Source organism: Grammomys surdaster, unplaced genomic scaffold (genome assembly GCF_004785775.1).
Source record: "Grammomys surdaster isolate TR1022 unplaced genomic scaffold, NIH_TR_1.0 164, whole genome shotgun sequence".
NCBI lineage: Eukaryota > Metazoa > Chordata > Mammalia > Rodentia > Muridae > Grammomys > Grammomys surdaster.
In genome coordinates, this window is record NW_021604612.1 from 925814 (window position 1) to 944161 (window position 18348).

Consider the following 18348-nt stretch of genomic DNA (forward strand, 5'->3'; position numbering starts at 1 on the left):
GGAGACCCAGGAGACCCAGGAGACCCAGGAGACCCAGGAGACCCAGGGACAGTGAAAGGAAGAGAGAGAGGCTGAGCCTAGTTCTCACAGAATGTGGTAGAAAAAATAAATCCCCCTCCTTCTCCCTCTCCCTCCTCTCTACAATCTCTCTCCTTCCCCCTCTCTCCTTTCCTTTATCTCTTCCCCTCTCCTCCTCCCCCTCTTCCCCTCTCACTCTCTCTCTCCCTTCTTCTCTATCCCTCCCTCTCTCCTTCCCTTCTCCCCTCCTCTCCCTGTTCCCATACCCCCCCCTTCTCACATCTTCTTCCCTCTCCTCACCAGCTGTTTGAACACTGGTTTCCCAGCTGGCAATATTGTGGGAGGTGAAGGGGGGGCTGGAGTCTTTAGCAAGTGGGGCTTGGCTCCAAGAACAGATTTACTTTGAAGAAAACCCCCCATTTTCCCCATCTCTGCTTCCTGCTCTACTGAGATACCAGCCCCACCCACTCCGCCCACTGAGGACTGGCCCTGTGCTTTGACTCCAGACTCCTCTGAAACCATGAACAGAAGCAAAGGTCTCCTCCCTTAGGGCATTTCCATCTGGTGTTGTAAGGACAACAGGACAGACAACCAACCAACTCGCCACGTGACACCCCCCCCCCCCCCCCCCCGCCCCAGTGGATGAGGAGGGCTCCTAGTGACTTGATACAAGAGACCAGCCTTTTCCTTTGGAGTGGAGACTCTGAAAGATGGCCCACCCTCCTCCTCCGCAGCCCAGCCGTTGGCTCACGTCCCGCTGGAGCAAACCCTCCAAGAGGGACCTCAGCTCAGGGGAGAAGGCATCTGGAAGCTGCACGTTCTAGAGAGAGAAGAAACAAATTTCAAAGGTCCATCCTAAGACAGTGGCCTCATACCCAACCCAAGTCAAGGCTGCCCCTTAGGAAGGAGATGGGCCAAATTCACAACAGATTAACATCAAACCTCATATGGTTACTGATTAGTTTTGGCAGGTCTAAAGAGCCTGCAGCCCTGACTTCTTCTGTATGGGGGTCATCTCTTCTTTTATCTGGTGGCCACGTCTGCTCCCCACCATCCGAATCTTACTCTGTTCGTTTGTAAATCCTATCTTTTGCCCCGGCATGTATTTCTGCTCATTTTTTTTTCTTTCAAACTTTCCAGTAGGAATGGCTATCTTCATATGTAATTTTAACTATGTGAGTCTAATGTTATGTAATATTTTTCATGTTACATAATCTATTTTATGTTTTATATATTGTTTTATAATATTTTATATACTATGTTGCTCATGGTTTTGTATCCGTCTTTATCTTTATTTTGTATCCATGTCTATGAATCAAGAAACAGTGAGTATTCAAATAGGTGTGGGTGCGTCACGGAGCCCACATGAGGTAGGAGGGCAGCCTCAGGTGACTGTCCTTGTCTTCCACTTGTCTTCATTGCCTTTTTGCTACACACATCAGGGGGAGGAGTCCCCACATCCTGAGGCCTCTGAGGATTTCCCTGTTCTCACCAGACATTTTGTAGCTCTACTGCTATTACAAATGTAGCAGCAACTGCATCTGATTTGGTGAAGGTTCTAGGAATCAGAACAGGCTCAGGTCTGTGAAGCAAGCTCTTTATCCACAAGGCCATCTCTCCATCCCTGGGGTACCTTATGCTATTCTATGGCACATTTGCGGGACACGGAGTCTCTCCGTCATCATCTTACCACGGTCAGGGTCATGCGGTCTATCTCATGCTTGTCTTTGGTTTTATGCTGCCTGAAGGGGCTGTGGCTGTAGAGATAAGAGACAGTTCTATTAGAACACGGCTTTGATAACCAGCGCAGGCACTGACCAATATTTGGGTAAAATGAGATACGTCTACGTTCAGAGATTGCAAACATTTGCCATTTCTGGAAACAAAGCCTAGCCACGGAATAGACTGGGTCCTGAACAAGCTAGACATGTCATTGGTCCTCGCTGCAGCACAGTGACATTTGTGACAGTAAGATATGCTGCTTCTACCAACATCACCAGCAGAACACAGGTCCCACCCAGGCAGCCATGCTCACTGAGAGGTGAGAACAGTCATCACCACAGTGCAGACTTCTGCAGTCTGGCTCCTGAAACAGCCTAGATCACACCAAAGAGTCCCCAGGTGAGTGTGGATCAGCCTAGAAGCTGGAGTGCCCACCATAAACAGAGCTTCAGTGACAAAGGACCACACCAGCAGACTCAGGTTTGTTTCACCCAGGAGTCGTCAGGAAAGCTGGGGTCTACCATGACCCTGACCACACAAACCTTCCATAACCACACCCACCTGCGGACAATGGGGCTTGGGATGCATGTCTCACAGAGTGTGAGGAACCAAGACCATGGCAGTAGACAGTAAGGTGCCAAATACTGCAGTCGGTTGTCAGGTAAGAGCCCAGTCCCACTTGGTAAGTCCCGAGATGGACTCCCCTTTCCTATGTTGTTTGTATTTCTCCCTCTTGCTTTTTAAGCTATTATGTTAGTATTCTCATACAGAATTGCACTAAACACACTAGGCTGTTTTCAGGCACATACACAATGTTGCCCTGCTCCCTGCTTCTCTCTCTCCTCTTTCTCTGTTCCCCCTTCTTCCCCTCTCCCCAGTTCCTCCTTCTCTCTCCCTGTTCCCCAACTGCCCCCATGTACTTTTCTCCCCCCCCCGTCCCCCAGTTTCAATTCTTTCCTGTAATTTGCACATATATGATTTTTATGTCTCTCTAAAGTCTGGGACCACAATGACAGGACACACATAATGTTTGTCTTTCTGGGACTGACTCGGTTTGCTTTATGGGGTTAGCTCCTGAGCAGCCATTTTACTGCAAACAGCTGAACTTCATTTTCCATCATGGCTGAAAACGGTTCTGTATTGCCTTCATCTATGCCTCTGCTAATGGACACCTGGGCTGCTTCTTCAGTCTAGCTGTGGGTGAGCATGGCTCCATGAGTCTGTGAAATGCTCAGTGTGGAGTTTTGCATAAACATCTGGGAGTGCTATATAGTCATATAACACACATATACACACATTCATACACACACACATACATACACATACATGTACATATACATTCATACACACACATGTGCATACACACATGCACACACACATACATACACATATGCACATATACATACACTTAACATAGACATACACACATGCACATACACACCACAGGTGGGTGGACAGACACACATGCAGACACAAATACATACACACACACACACACACACACACACACACACACACACCAGGAAGGGTCCCTATGCAGCCCAGGCTGTCCTCAAACTCACTTCAATCCTTGTGCCTTAGCTTCCAATGGGCTGACATTTCAAGTGTGAGCCACACCTTTTGTGTCTTTGAAATTCTTCAGAATTGAGCTTTCAAGGGAAATGTTATCACTAAACAGTATTTTAAACTTGCAAGTTAGAACTCGTGGCCTTTTGATGTATTTGAAATTGATGAAGGGCCAGCTAGGGCTGGGGCTTCCTTACAGAAAGGCATGTGTACCCAGTGACCCCGCCCCTTTACAAGTTAAAGATATAAGGCAAAGCAAGATCCCGTGGAAAACATTTTGAGGCTGATTTTCCAGAGTGCAGCAATGCATAGAATTCACGGACCCAGCCCCACTTGCCCCAGGCTGCCCCTTCCCAATGCAGGCAAGCTTCTTAGTACCAGACTTCTTTCTCCCTCTGTGTGTGAGAGAGTGCTCCAGTGTCTCAGCAGAACCACCAAGTAATAGTCATCTCCTGAAAGCACTCATTTGAACAACAACAACAACAAAAATCCCAACAAGGCAAATTGGCACTAACCAAGGATGTGCTGTAATCTTTAAATAGATTTGATTGGAAATATTCTTTTCTCCTTGTTTCCAAGGAGAAAAATGTTCAATTACTGTGTTCAAAAAAAGGAAACGGTGAACCAGGCATGGTGGTGCATACCGGCAAGGGAAGTAGGAGAGGCAGAAAGATCCAGGGTTCAAGGCCATCCTCAGCTACGCAGGCATTCCAGTCAAGCCTAGACTACTCAAGACACCATCAAATAAATAAAATAATAAAAGCCAAGAACACAGAAGACAGCCTTCCCTTGTTCCTGGCGACGCCTTGCTTGGCACCCGTACACTTCACACTCAGATGCTTCTCTTTTGTATAAATCCACAGAAATATCAGCATACTGAGGTCTGGAGAGCGGGATGCCAGTCTGTCTGTCGACCTTCTGTCTCGACCTCACGGGGTTTCTCACGGTTTGAGGGATAGGTGAGGGCTTTGAATTTAAACGTATGTTCATGGCTGTGAGGGCAAAGCCAGCCAACTTGACCTCTGATGCGGTGTGCAGGCCACCCCAAAGTGCTGCTGAAATGTATCAGTTACGTGAGAAGGTAGGGTCTCTCAAAGTCAAGGTCAGGAGGGCTGCAGCCCCAGGAAAGAATTGAGGTTGTTATTCATGGGGCCAGTTAGAAAGGTGAATCTGGCTTCTAGGTCTCTCCTCACTCCCCTTCTCCTGATCTCTCTCACATAGTACCCTGGCCAGGGCCTGTAATGATGGCATAGGAAGTCCCTCAAGTTGCTGACTAAACCCTGGCTTCCAGGAGCATGAGCCCAAATAAATTCTGTCCATTATAATTCTATTATGATTCTGTTTCGGCCGCACAACATAGAGTCAGAGAAAGACCCAGGTCCTTCCTACACCAACCTTCCCACCCATCCCTAGGTCCACAGGTCCCTTGTACAAGTTCAGCGAGTCCACATCTGAGTCAGCGAGCATCATGGGAAAGCTAGGTCTCCAGGTCTTCATCCTTGTGCTGCCTCACGGGTAACACTTGAGTGTCAGAGGCTCGTTCCACGTACATGTGCTGCCAGTGCAGTCTTGATGACTCTTTGTGAACCAAGCCAGGGATTTGGCTATTTCCAAATATGTTAAAAGAGGAAAAACAACCCTCGGATAGTAACATCTCCATTTTGAGGAGTGACACTCAACAGACCCCGGATGGGCAGCCGTCCCCTGATGCAGGCTCTGTAAATAGGTGTCCTGCACTAGGCTGTGCATCAGCACCGAGTGCAGAGACACACTCCCCAGTACCAGGTGGCTTCTGGCCGCAGCAGGAAACGTAGGAGAGGAAGCCCACACCCCAAGCGCTCTTAATTAGATACTGTCGTTAGATAATGCGGCACTGAGCACACCCCCTACACCTGCCAGGAAACCAAGGAGGCCCACACACTCCTACGACAGACGCTTCAAACCCACAGGGTTGACGCTGAACCCAAACCAATATGACATTATGATTAAACACTGCCACAATTTAATTTTAGAATGCGAGAGAGACTGCCTGTCACATCAAATATGCCTTTGGAGTTTGAGCCAATAACAGTAAAACAGCTACAAATGATCCCACCTCCCCCTACAAGAAGAAAGCCAGTAACTCCAGGGGCACTTAACCCCGCCCCCAAGGCCTCAGCCCAGCCCCTATCCTCATGGAAGACACATGTGGGGGGAGGGGCCTTCCCCAGAGGGAGAGTTCTTGGTTCCCACAATTCTGCTGGGGACAGGGACTCTCTTGCTCTCCTGTGCATTTGGATAGTTGAGTAGTGTCCATGCATCCAAGCTATGACAACCAAAGCTGTCCCCAGGGAGGGCAGAGTATCCCTGGAGATTGAAGCCAAGGGTTGCTGGTTGTCTGGCTATGGCTGGCCTAAGATAGGATAGGAAAGGAACAGGCTGCCCCAGGCATGCGGCGGCATTCCTCCAGGCCTAAGCTCTGTCTACTCAGTGTCCTGCCCCAGACACTTTCTCTCCTCAGAGCCAACGAAGGGCAGCTTCAAGGACCCTTGCGAAAGAAGCAGAACAGTGCCAAGCCTCCCCGGGTGCAGATTCATGGGTGGCGTTTACTGTCATTTACAGCTAGGGTAAGGAAGGTCCCCTGCCTAGTTCCTCCACCTTTAAAATGTCTTTATGTGTATATGCACTTTGTTTGCTTGCATGCATCTGTGCACCATGCGCCCACAGCGCCAGCTGAGGCCAGAGAAATGAGCCAGAGTCCCTGGAACTTCAGTTACAGGTAGCCATGAGTTTATATGTAGGTGCTGGGAGTTAAAACAAGGGTCCTCTGTCAGAACAGTGAGTGTTCCTCAGCCCTGAGCCATCACTCCAGCCTCGGTTCCTCCTTCTCAAGACTCACCATGGGACCACATGCATGAAAAGTCCCCAGGAACATTGGTTCAGCCTGAAGTATGCTCTTCCGAGAACAAAACCCTCATCCTGTGCCTGGAATGAATGTCCCTGCATTGTCTGCACAGACTCTATAATGCTCTCATGTCCCACCAATCCTCTGCCACTGAAGCTCACAGCATGGTGCCTTTCTGTGGGTCTCTCGCTTGTGTCTTTGTCCCTCTGACACTATAATGCGGCTTCTGGAATCATCTTACTGCAGATCACGTGGTCCTGTCATCCCTTTAAAAACCCTCAGTCCCCAACACCAGGAAACAAGGCCATCATGATCCATAGCATACACGGAGGCTCTCTCGGGTCTTCTTTGCTTCCTCTAACACTCCCTCTCTGAGAGAGCAGTTGCCACTCACTGGTCCCCAGTGGTGAACTGCACCTGTCCGTGAAACACCTTCTCCATCCTGAGAGCCCCCTCTCCCACACAGAGCTTCCCCCAACCAGAGCGGGTCTCCGATTTCTGAACTTCCCAGCTCTTAGGACTCAGGGGAGCCTCCCTCTTGCTTGCCCTCCTCTCTTCTGCATCAGACAAAGGCCCTCACGTGCTTTAAGTACTCAATAAACGTGTATCAAGATCAAATCACCGGAGTTGGTACTCATTTACTGTTCTTTGTTTGTTGTGTTATACAACTGCCTGGAAAGGCTTTTGAGTAAGCAGCGGAGAGAGAAGCTGGGTGGGAGGATGCATCAAAGCCCATTTGCCAGACATGCCCGAGATTCCTCCTCCAGGTTTGGGAAATAATCAGTAGACAGTGACCTGGAACTAGCTGTGGAGAAGGTCGAACAGTCCTTTGGGCAGCTCAAGGTTTGTACACACAACAGATTCTTCTGTGATGTCTTCAGTCTTATCCTCGTTCACACTCATTCTCCCCAAGTTTGTGTGTGTGTGTGTGTGTGTGTGCGTATGTGTGCAAGTATGCTGGTGTGTATGTGCACATGTGCATGTGTGTGTTGGGGGCATATGTGTGCAAGTATACATGTGTATATGTGCACACATGCATGTGTGCATTGGGGGTGTGCATGTGTGTGTACATGTGTGTGTGTACATGTATGCGTGCAGGTATGTGTGTGTACATGCACAAATGCATATGTGTGTTAGGGTGTGTGTGCATGTGTGTATGTGTACACACACGTGTGTGCATTGGGTGGGTATGTGATTACATGTATGCATGCATTTGTGTGTGTGTATGTGTACACATGCATGTGCATTGGGGGGTGTGCATGTGTGTGTGTGTGCACGTGTGCATGCAGGTATGTGTGTGTACATGCACACATGCATGTTTGTGTTAGAGTGTGTGTGTACATGTGTGTATGTGTACACACATGTGTGCATTGGGTGTGTGTGCAAGTATGCATGTGTGTGTTGTGTATATGTGCACACATGCATGTGTGCATTGGGGGATGCATGTTAGGGTGTGTGCACATGTGTGTGTGTACACACGAATGTGTGCATTGGGTGTGTGTGTGCAAGTATGCATGTGTATACATGCATACATAAATGCATGCATGTGTGTTGTGTGTGTGTGTGTGTGTGTGTGTGTGTGTGCACATATGCCTGTTTGCACTGGGGGGCATGAAGGTCAGAGGACGACTTTCAAGAGTTGGTTCATCTCCTTCCACCATGTGGGTCCCAGGGATTGAAGTCAGGTCCTCAGGCTTAGTGACAGGTGTCTTTACCTGCTGAGCCACCTTGCCAGGCCAGTCTTTGTCCTGTTTTCATGAGATGCTGTTTTTAATGGCCGTAGCCTGGCATTTTGGTCACCCAAGCTGTGCCCACTCTCTGGCTTCCAGCTTCTCCTACATCTCTCTACAACTGTCCCTAGGACCACCCTCAGAGGCCTCTGGGCCTGTGACAAAAACCTCCCACCGCAGGAGACAGGAGACGAGGACTCTGCCTAGGACTTTTATCTTCTCTTTCAGACAGACTCAGATTAAACTGTGGCTCTGTAAAACTCGCCCTGCGCGATGCGCACATCACAGCTGCGAGGGATGAGGGTGATAATTAGACAAGCTGACTCGTCAATCGCAAAGTCACGTGATCACGGACCCTTCTCCAGGCTACCAGCATGGGTTGTTTTACAACGGGACAGCAATGACGAAGCGAATCCTAGCCTTGCCAGGCTTGCAGGGTTTTCCTGGGGTACTTTATTGAGAACTCTTTTATCTTGTATCCTGTGAGTCAACTTGAATTCTCGAAGCTCAGACTCTGCATCTCCAAAGAGGACTAGAGGGGGTCCTGGGTGTCTCCCAGAACCTGCATTTACAGTAGTGCAGGGGTGGGGGGGGGGGGAGAGAAGGAATCCTCCCTGGGAAATGACTTCCTCTGGCTCGCATAAATGCTAATCAGGTCAGCTAGTCTGCCCACAAAAATTAAGGGCGCCTGGTCTCCACCAACATGGTACTGGTAATACAATTATGGAATAACAGACCCGACTTTCTCAGCGGTAATAGAATTTTAGATCCCGGGGGAATACAACGGGCATAGCAGAATTAGATTACGGAAGCACCCAGGATGTACTGAGTCGTACTTGGAGCCAAGTTGGGAGGGCCGTGGAGTACAACAGCTCTTCAAATGCACCAGATAGTTCATACGGCGGCCACGGTGCATTCAATGAGTTATCCCAGGGGTGCAGTGAACCCTCAGCAGGCTGTGGAGCCAGGCTTCTTGGCAACTGATAAGAGGGAAGTCTGGGTGGGAAATGGGGACAAGGGCCTTTCGTAGACCTTTTAGTGAGAATGTCTGGGCTCTGCTAGACTCACTCAAGGAGAAATGTGAACTTTTCGGGAAGGGCTACTTTGGCTCTTTCACACACACACACACCCCCACAACTCCCCAGATGCTCAAGGCTCAGGAATCACAAGAAGTCATCTGTCTGTAGGTGGGGTCGGGACAAGGAGCCCCACCCCTTTCTCCAATCATCTGCACTTAATTCTTTTGCCTAGTTCCAGAACAAAGCCCTCCTGGTTCGCTCTATACTTTTAGCTTAGATCTACTTTAAACTGTATGGCCCCATGGCAATGAAACAAAATATGAAGCCGCAGGCTTTGAGCTATGAGCCCTCAGGACAGAAGCCAGGCTGAGTTAAACAGAAAAATGACTGTGACCATCACCTACATCAGTGTGGCTTAAAGGATGCTCTGCTTTAACAAGACATCTTGGTAGTAATTAGGTGATCTCCCCATCCCTATACTGAGGATGGAACCTAGGGCTTCATTTAAATGAAGTGAGTCCTCTACCACCGTACTAACCTCCACCCAGGAATCTCCACTTGATCCAAGCATCCCCAACACAGGATGTCTGTGTTCCACTCACCCCCGCAGGAGTTTGAAGAGCATGCAGCCGAGAGAGAACCAGTCAGCGCTGCTGTCATAACAGGTCCCCTTCTGCAACACCTCGGGAGCCATGTACCCATGAGTGCCCCTAAGGAAGGAAGAGAGATGGTCACAGGAGTACACTCACCCTGAAATCAGAAGGATGACCATTTCGAGAGGGCAGTGACTGAGCACAGAAGAGCAAGAACACATACTGTACTGAGCGGCCTGCGGGAGGCAACTACGAGCTCATATAGGTCAGGAAGGAGAAAGTGAGGGCAATTTCACCCCACTGACCACCAGGGTGAATTCAACTGTTCTGGTCTGCTAGGTGGTGCCCATGAAGACCCAAGAGTTCATACGCTGTGTCCCAAGGTTTGTCCAAGGGACCCAGCCAATCTGTTTTCAGATTGAAAGGGCCCTGAGGGGTTGCAGATGGCCAAGATTCAGCATCACAAGGCCCAGGAGGTGAACTGACCTCACACAGGACAGGAGGTGGGTTCAAATCCCAGGTTCCCTGTGGCGAGTGGTACTGACTTGCTTAGACACACGGAGGATCGGTTTGGAAACCACTGGCCAGTAAGGATCATGGGCGATCACTGGAGCCCACAAGAGAGGCTTGAAGAAACTACATAACACATGATGTGGGTGCTGGCAGGTCACAGCTGGCCTGGCTCTCTGCAAGGCACCAGCATAACATCAAGAGAGCCATGCCGGGAAGAGTGGAGACCCCTGCCAGGGCTTCTGGAAACATTTTCTGGGAAAGTTGAGTGTCAGCCTTGCCTGGAACCCCTTTGAGGTGACTTTTAGGTGGTATCCATGACTGATCCCCAATTCGGGAGTGGAGGGACACCCTCTAGAGATGTCAAACAGGCTGATGGGGATGGGTGGGCTCTGCAGGTGTTCTCTAGAGTCAACCAGAGCCACTGCCACTGGGGTTCCCCTCACTGGCCTGCACGGCAGCCAGATGTTCACTGATGGGCAGCTGGACCACTGTGGCTACGGGAGTACATCTCAGAAGGACACGGTGGCACAGGTAAGATCTGCACTCCTCTATAAAGTAAATACAGACTCAAACTAGTCCTGCCAACGTACTCAATTCTGGAAGTTTTTCTTTCTGTCTGCTAGGGCTCCTCCACAGATACATTCACGGCAGCCATAACCTGGGAGCCTGCGGCCCAGGGGACAAGAGATGGTACTCGAGATTCACATCTGTGGCTTTGAACAACAACGACAAAAAAAAACAGGGGTGGGGTAGGGGTGGGGCATCCTGGCTACATATCCTAACCTGGGCCCATCTGTGAAGGCAGTCGACTTCAGAGCCTGGGACAAGGAGTTTCCTCTATCTGGAGTGCAGCCATTTCCACGGGACAGAGGAATCACAATTGTGGCCCCACTGTGCGCCTGTGACTCAGCCCCACTGTGCGCCCTCGACTCAACTTCTTTTGTACCTTAATCTGCACACTGTCAGCAATGGCTATTAACGCCCATAATGCATGGGGTTTTGTGCAGACACCATACTGAATGCAGATGCCTAGGCACACCTGAAACAGCTGAGATCTGGTCCATGCCACACACTCAGTCTTGCTGGATTCCCTGGCTCCCCAGTAGTCCCTATCTGCCTGCGGTGCTGCCAGCTGCCAGGTCCAAGTGGGTACACAGACTCATGCCTGAAACCGTCACTGGAGGGCAACATCCCCATCCTCTCCTTGCTACAAGAGAGAATAGATCTGACAGGAGGGAAACAATTCAAACCCAGGTCTATGGGCTCCAGAGCCTTCATCCAGCCCTAGCCACAAAATGCCTCAATATAAAAAAAATTAAAAAGACATGCTCTCTATGCCTTTATCTGTGTAAAGCGGTGGCCCTGGTACCAGCATTTAAACCAGGAGTTTGGTATCCTCAGTCCAATCTATTTGTGAATGCTGTTTGAGGGGTTCAGTATCAGCTGTCAACATAGAGAATATGGAGTACCTGGGAGACAAGCCACTAGGCACACCAGGGAGGGATCACTCCCTCTTGGGCATGCCTGTGACTGTACTGGTTAGGTTAACTGAGGTAGGCAGACCCACACTAAAAGTGGGCGGCACCATTCCCTAGGCTTGGGTCCCAGGCTGTATTAAGAGGACCAAGTGAGCCGAGTGTGTGTTGTTTCCTGCCTGGATGTGATGCGTCTGGCTGTCTCCAGTCCTACAGCTGGGATACCTCTGCCAAGACGCCTTTTAACCCGGAATTATGAACCAGACAAACCCTTCTTCCTGTAAGCTGCCTTTTGCCAGGGCATTTTATCACAGCCAAGGAAAAGATGCCAAGACACTGTTCAAATACAGGTCCTCAAGAAGCAGGCAGAACGGCCTCCCTTTGGAGCTAGTGTGACTCTCAGGACGGAGGCAGCCAGGCTAGTGGGATAAACAACCCTATGCACAAAGCTGAGGTTCTGGGAAGATGAACTCTTACAACCTCTCCTATTCAAGCTGTAAGTACAGTAAACTGAAAACATTAGCACACCAGAGAGTGGTGGCATTAAAAATTCAAAAGCATCTCTCAAAAACGGCCAATGAACCGCCTGGGAGAAGTGCAGGTAGCCATGCTATGGCAGAACATGGATGCTTTCAAAGAGTCTTGTCCCAGCTTCCGTGCAAAGAACAATGTACTCACAAAAACTGTGGTGTTTAGTATCGCCATACGAACCCGTGACTGGGGCTTTCAAAGGCGGTTCTGATTTAAGGCAGCCCCTGATAAAGCACCACAAACCCACCCCTTCAGTTCTAGCTACAAAAGAAGGGTCTGTGGTTTATTCTTCACACAGACACATGGAAGGAGAGCCTGGGGACTTATCTCCAGAACCACTCAGCAGAGAGAACACTTGCTCATAGGATAGCAGAGTGTAATTGTAAGACATTCAGTATTAGAAGGAGATATTTTAGTTGGTGTCTGTGTGTACTTATGTAGGGGGGCATTCTCAAGCTATGGTTTGCCTGTGGAGGTCACAGAACAACTTACAGGAGTCAGGTCTCTCCTCCTATCATGTGGGTGGCCAGGGACTGAACTCAGGTGCTTGGCTGCGTGGTAACAAAGTTGTCTATCCAGTTAGCCATTCACAGTGGAGAAGGAAACATTGTAAACAAAGCAAAATGGGAGTTGGGGTGTGGCTCACCAGAATGCTTCTCACAGCTTCTTCAGAGCTCAGAGCTTAGCTTCTCTAAGCTTTTACCTAGAGGTAGTCTCAGGCCAGGTCACCTGCACTTAGCATTGCCACCACTACACAGGGTTCTGAGCCCTCAGAGCTTGCTCAGGGCTGCAGCCTCAAGACATACTTCCCTTGTGGCAATGAACTGGTTCACCCTCCTGGGCTAACAGCATGACCTGTCAGTAAGTAGGTGGCTGGCTCCCAGCAGTTCCTGATTTCTCAGAAGTGCAGCAGAGGGAGATGGGAAATGGGTCTCGAGCCCTCCCTGGGGCATTCCGGCCAGCAGTCACATGCCTCTCTAGGGCAAGGGCTCTGACACACACTCTGGCAATGGCATAAACCAATTTATTAGCTTTATGGAAGAAGAGACCAAAGGTCAAAAAGGTGAACAGGCTCACAGAGTCTCACAGGCAGTTTCTGCAGAACCAGATCCCATCCCATGAACCAGATAGTTCCTGAGTAGGGAGGGGGCGGCTCCCCAGGAGCCAAGTCCATCCCCACAGACCTTGACAGGAAGCACTCTGCCTTTATCACTGCTCCTATCACCTTGATACTGAATACAGAACATCCCAGCTGGTGAGGGAGCCAGGTGGGGGGGCGCAAGTGGCCAGGTGGTACTGCCGGGACACAGGTGCCATGGTGCGGAAGGGAACACAGCAAAGGCAGCAGACGTGATGCGGCAAACGTGATACTCACACGCTGGCGTGAGGCTTCTTTTTGGAGAAATCGCAGGCAAGGCCAAGATCCGATATCCTCACATGCCCGTATTCATCCAAGAGAATGTTCGCAGGCTGAAAGGAATAGAGGTTCAAGAGTCCCCAAGAGTCCCCAAGAGTCCCCCAAGAGCTCCAAATGGTACACCCCAACATCATTTCATCATGGATGGCATGACCTTCAAGGGGTGTACCCCAATATCACTTCACCATGGTCACTGTGATCTCTACAGGGTGTACCCCTATGTCATCACTGAGAACTCTGGTGTCCTCAAACCTAGGCAGCAGGACAAGGAACCCAGCTCCACTCTGCAGACTTCAGTGGGAAGGAGCTCTGAGAGTGAACCCCCTACCCCCTCACCCTCCGCCCATCCCACTCCCCTGCCCCCTGTCACAAGAGAGTAACACCCGGTTGTGGGTGGGGGCAGGAGGGTTCCCACCATAGGCTTGAAGCATGCCCTCCCCATTACTCTAAGAGCTTTGATGTAACCAACACAGACATCCTAGCAATGGGGCACAGGCTTCATGCCACCTGCAGACTGCAAGGTTTCAGAGAATATGGCTGCAACAACCTAGACAGGGAGGAATCTTGCATAGATGTGTAGCTGCTGACCCAAGGGCTGGAAGAATCCCAGAGCACCAGGCCAGTCCTGATGGACAGCCATCACTGACCAGGGCCCTACCAACTGGATCTGAACCTGAGTCTGATCTAATCTGTTTCCATCCAGATTCAATTTGGTTGGTGCCAATCACAGAAAGAAAGAACACACCCACCATCCACCCACTCACACCCACCCACACCCACACAAACACACAAACACCTGCAGTCACCTCAGGAATATCTTTCTGCCGTGGAACATCTATTGTTTCGCCCAAAATAAAAATCACAGCAAGCTCTTAACAACACTAAAACATGAATAACCATGAGTGGCTAGAATTGATTTGAATGAGAATTAAATGACATCATTGCCTGTTAATAGGAATAGGAGAAGCCATTTCCAGGGTTTTCAATTAAGACACAGGGGCAGCAGCCCTGGGCTGTCTGTGTGTATCTGCTTCCTCGTAAAATTTATGAACAACTAAATGTGCCACGGGCCAACCAGCATCTGGCTATTTCTAGTTCAATAAAGAAAACCATCTTTGCTTCTGTATGTTCACATAAAAGCTAAGACTAATTATTTTAACTGCCCAAAACACTTTGAGTTTCACAGAAGTATTAAAAAAAACTTATGTGCCCAAACCAAAAGACAGCATTTTTTGCATTTTTCCTTCCTACATTTTAACTAGACTATTAGTAGCAAGGCCCAGTGGCCCAGTGTTGTTATTGAGCCACTCAGGAGGTTGAGGCAGGAGGATCTCAAGTTCCATGCTGCCCTGGGATACCTAGTGAGGCCCCTGCCTCAAACACACACACACACACACACACACACACACCCCACACCTTACAGAACCTAGGAGAAAGGAATATGACTTCATTCCAGCCCCATTGCATGTTTAGATCATTCCAGAAGGGAACAGAAATGAGAGTCAAATACTCCAGGTATTTTCTCATCCCGTGGGTAAACTGTCATCCACTTGCAGTTACTTACCTATCTTACACAGGTGTGGAGGTTTGATCTGTTGCTGTGTACTGTGATGCTAAGTGCAGGCCCCCCAAGACTTGGTTGCCCCAGAGATGAGATTCTGCACATAGACCCATGGAATACTGTGCAACTCTGACCCCAAGTTATTTCTGATTGGTGAATAAAAATGCCAACAGTCAATAGCTGGACAGGCGAGATATAGGTGAGATTTGGGGGCTCCCGGGCTTGAAGATCAGAGGAGAACCATGAGAGGGAGAAGAAGGTGAAGGAGGAAGGAGTAGATGCCACTGGTTAGGAGTCAAGAAAACATGGTCCTGAGGGCTAGCCAACTGGAGGTAAGAGCAGCCCAGATGAAATATGTAATAATTCAGGGTTATCGACAGGAAAGTAGACTCTAACAGCATAGAGGGCAGGCAGCTGCCCAGCTTTGTGCTGTTTAAGGCTTATTGTAAATACAAAGGGTGTGTGTGCCTTTTATCTAGGAACTAAATAATCAAGGCAGAGTAGAAACTCTGGATTGGGATTTAAAAAACTCTACAACACACAGGTGTCTAATATTCTGTCAGGGTCTCTGTCCTGGATTACCTCACTTGTTTGCTTGTTTTGTTTTTGTGTTTGTGTGCCTGTGTGTGTGTGTATGTGTGTGGTTTTTGCCAACTTGACACAAGCTGGAGTCATCGGAAAAGGGAGAACCATAACTGAGAACCCGTTTCCATAAGATCAGGCGGTAGACAAGTCTGTAGAGCATTTTTGTAGTGATTGTTGGGGTGGCCCTGCCCATTGTGGGTGGGGTCAGCCAATTGTGGGTTGGGCCAACCAATTGTGGGCGGGGCCATCCCTGTGCTGGTGGTCCTGAGTTCTATAAGAAAGCAGGCTGAGCAAGCCATGAGGAGCAAGCCAGTAAGCAGCACCCCTCCATGGCCTCTGAATCAGCTCCTGCCTCCAGGTTCCAGCCCTGACTTCCTCAATGATGGACCACAGGTTATAAGATGAGATTAAACGCATTCCTCTCCACGTTGGTTTTGGTCATGGCAGTTTGCCACAGTGACAGAGTCCCTCACCTCAGTAAGGCAGTCCCTCTTTTTTTTTCCCCTCGACTGTCTGTGTCACACGTCCATGTACCATGTCACCATGGACACACAAGCAACCACCCAGGTCCTCCCAGTCTGGAGAACCCATCTCAAAACACACCTCTAGAGTGCAAGGTCACAGTGCTCGGAGGCATTGCTTCTCAGCCCTGGGACAAAGACAGATGTGAGCACAGCTCAGGGAGTAGCCACCATGAGATGTCCCCAGGCTGAGCTACACTGTACAACCCATCCTTTTCCCTCCAACCAGACTTGTCCCACAGGAGTCAGGACTGTATCTTTATCTTGGCTCACAGTCATCTTTATCCCTCTCAAGCTCCTTGGTAAGCAGGCTACTGAACCACAATTATATATACAAAGTGGGAGACACCCAAAAGATTCTGTGACCAGCATCTCCTTTATTGTGTAACTCCTTGACTTAGTATGAACTGCACCCAGCACCTTAGGAGGCACTGAGGTTGCCATGACAATGGAGAATGGACACAGGTACCACCCCTCCCCCATGTAATCATACAGTGAACTACTTTGCCAGGGCTGAGACAGAGTTGGGAAGACAAAGATAGGGCCCTGCTACAAAAGGGGCTCCCAGAGGTCCTTGGGCAGGCTCTGACTGTAGGACTTTCAGGTCTCAGTTTGAACTTAAAATTGAAAGAACTGCTGGGCGGTGGTGGCGCATGCCTTTAATCCCAGCACTTGGGAGACAGAGGCAGGTGGATTTCTGAGTTCGAGAGTTCGAGGCTAGCCTGATCTACAGAGTGAGTTCTGACAGCCAGGGCTACACAGAGAAACCCTGCCTCGAAAAAACAAAAACAAAAAAAACACAAAAATTGAAAGAATCCCACTGTCTCAGGACATATCCCATGAGGGGCACATTACTTAGTCAGAGGACACTTGCTAGATTAACATTCAGAGGAAAAAGGGAGAGGTTGATTAACATTCCTCAGACCACAGGGGAGGGAACCCACCTGCAGGTGAGGAAGGCCCAGAGCACACAGACTCATTCCAGGACACTCCTTGTCATAAACTGAGTCACCTAGAGACCGGACCTGGAAAGGTCAACCTTTGTGGTTTCCCTCATCAACTCTGTATAAAAACTGTTCCCAACTTTGGCTCAGGGTTCCTCTTGTCTTGTGTACAGGGGAACCCAAGTATACTGGTTAACATCTTATCATCAATAAACCTCATGTTATTTCAGCGAATCCCGTCCATGAGTGTTTCTGGGGGAAGCGCATCCCCCTGGTTTTGGATCTTAGAGTCCGATGGACCCTCCTCACCTTCAGGTCTCTGTAGACTACGAAGCAGGTGTGCATATGTTCGAGGCCCAGGATGATCTCGCTGGCGTAAAACCGCATCTCCTTCTCAGAAAACACCCCGTGCTGGGAGAGGTGATAGTGCATGTCACCGCCTGCAACCAGAGACCCGGAGGGCGAGTCACAGACGCTCATCGAGAGGAGACTGAGGTCATCCCACGTAACACAGGTGCTCCTCCTTTCGGCCTTAACATATGTCTTTGATTTCTGTTAATTTAGCTAGAGGCATTGATTGTTACAGAAACAACTTCAAGGGGATGATGGGGAAGACCTTGTCTCATGGATGGGACAGAGCCACCACTGGGGTTGTGGCTCAACAGCCAGTGACACCACTAAGCGTGGGCCAGCCAGCAGAACCTCAATTATTTAAACCCCACCCAGTAACTGAACCCACCCATTGTGTCTGCTCCTTGACCTGCCACTGTTAGAAAACAAAAGCCAATGTAAACCTTAAACTGGCCCCTTGAAGGGAGATTGGATGCTGATGCTGTCCAACAGTGAAGGGTAGTTGACAAAACCCAGGGCGGTGGGGGATCCAAGAGCCCTCATAAAACAGTCGCCCTGGCCACATGTTCAGAATTGTTTGTAAGGAGGTATTAGGAAAAGGAAATAGCTTCGTGGCTTCAAGGTCATAAGGCCCAGGGTGGGAAGGAGATAGATGGTAAAGGCTGCACATGTCCGATGTTGATACCCTGGACTTCATGAAGCTCTTTCCTGCTCATGCATACACTGAGACACTCAATAAAGGGCTCCAAGCTCTTTCCAGTGGGCCGGCCTGGCCCTGGCAGGGAAAGGGCCTCTCTGCCTTCACCCTTCATCCGTCCATGACCATGGCCCTTTCTGCGCACACATACACACACAAACACATACACACCATATCCACATATATACCACACACATTCACAAGCACACACACCACACACA

General features: G+C 49.5%; 1 protein-coding gene across 1 annotated transcript in view; it reads right to left on the reverse strand.

Annotated features, from left to right (window-relative positions):
- Grk3 (G protein-coupled receptor kinase 3) overlaps nucleotides 1-18348 on the reverse strand; it is a 51385-nt gene that overhangs the window by 16830 nt on the left and 16207 nt on the right. Inside the window, exons 6-10 of the mRNA XM_028765384.1 lie at nucleotides 17389-17519; nucleotides 13427-13521; nucleotides 9542-9649; nucleotides 1709-1775; nucleotides 738-838 (exon numbers count right to left, since the gene is read on the reverse strand). Coding sequence (XP_028621217.1) covers nucleotides 738-838; nucleotides 1709-1775; nucleotides 9542-9649; nucleotides 13427-13521; nucleotides 17389-17519 — 502 coding nt within the window. The remainder of the gene's footprint in view (nucleotides 1-737; nucleotides 839-1708; nucleotides 1776-9541; nucleotides 9650-13426; nucleotides 13522-17388; nucleotides 17520-18348) is intronic.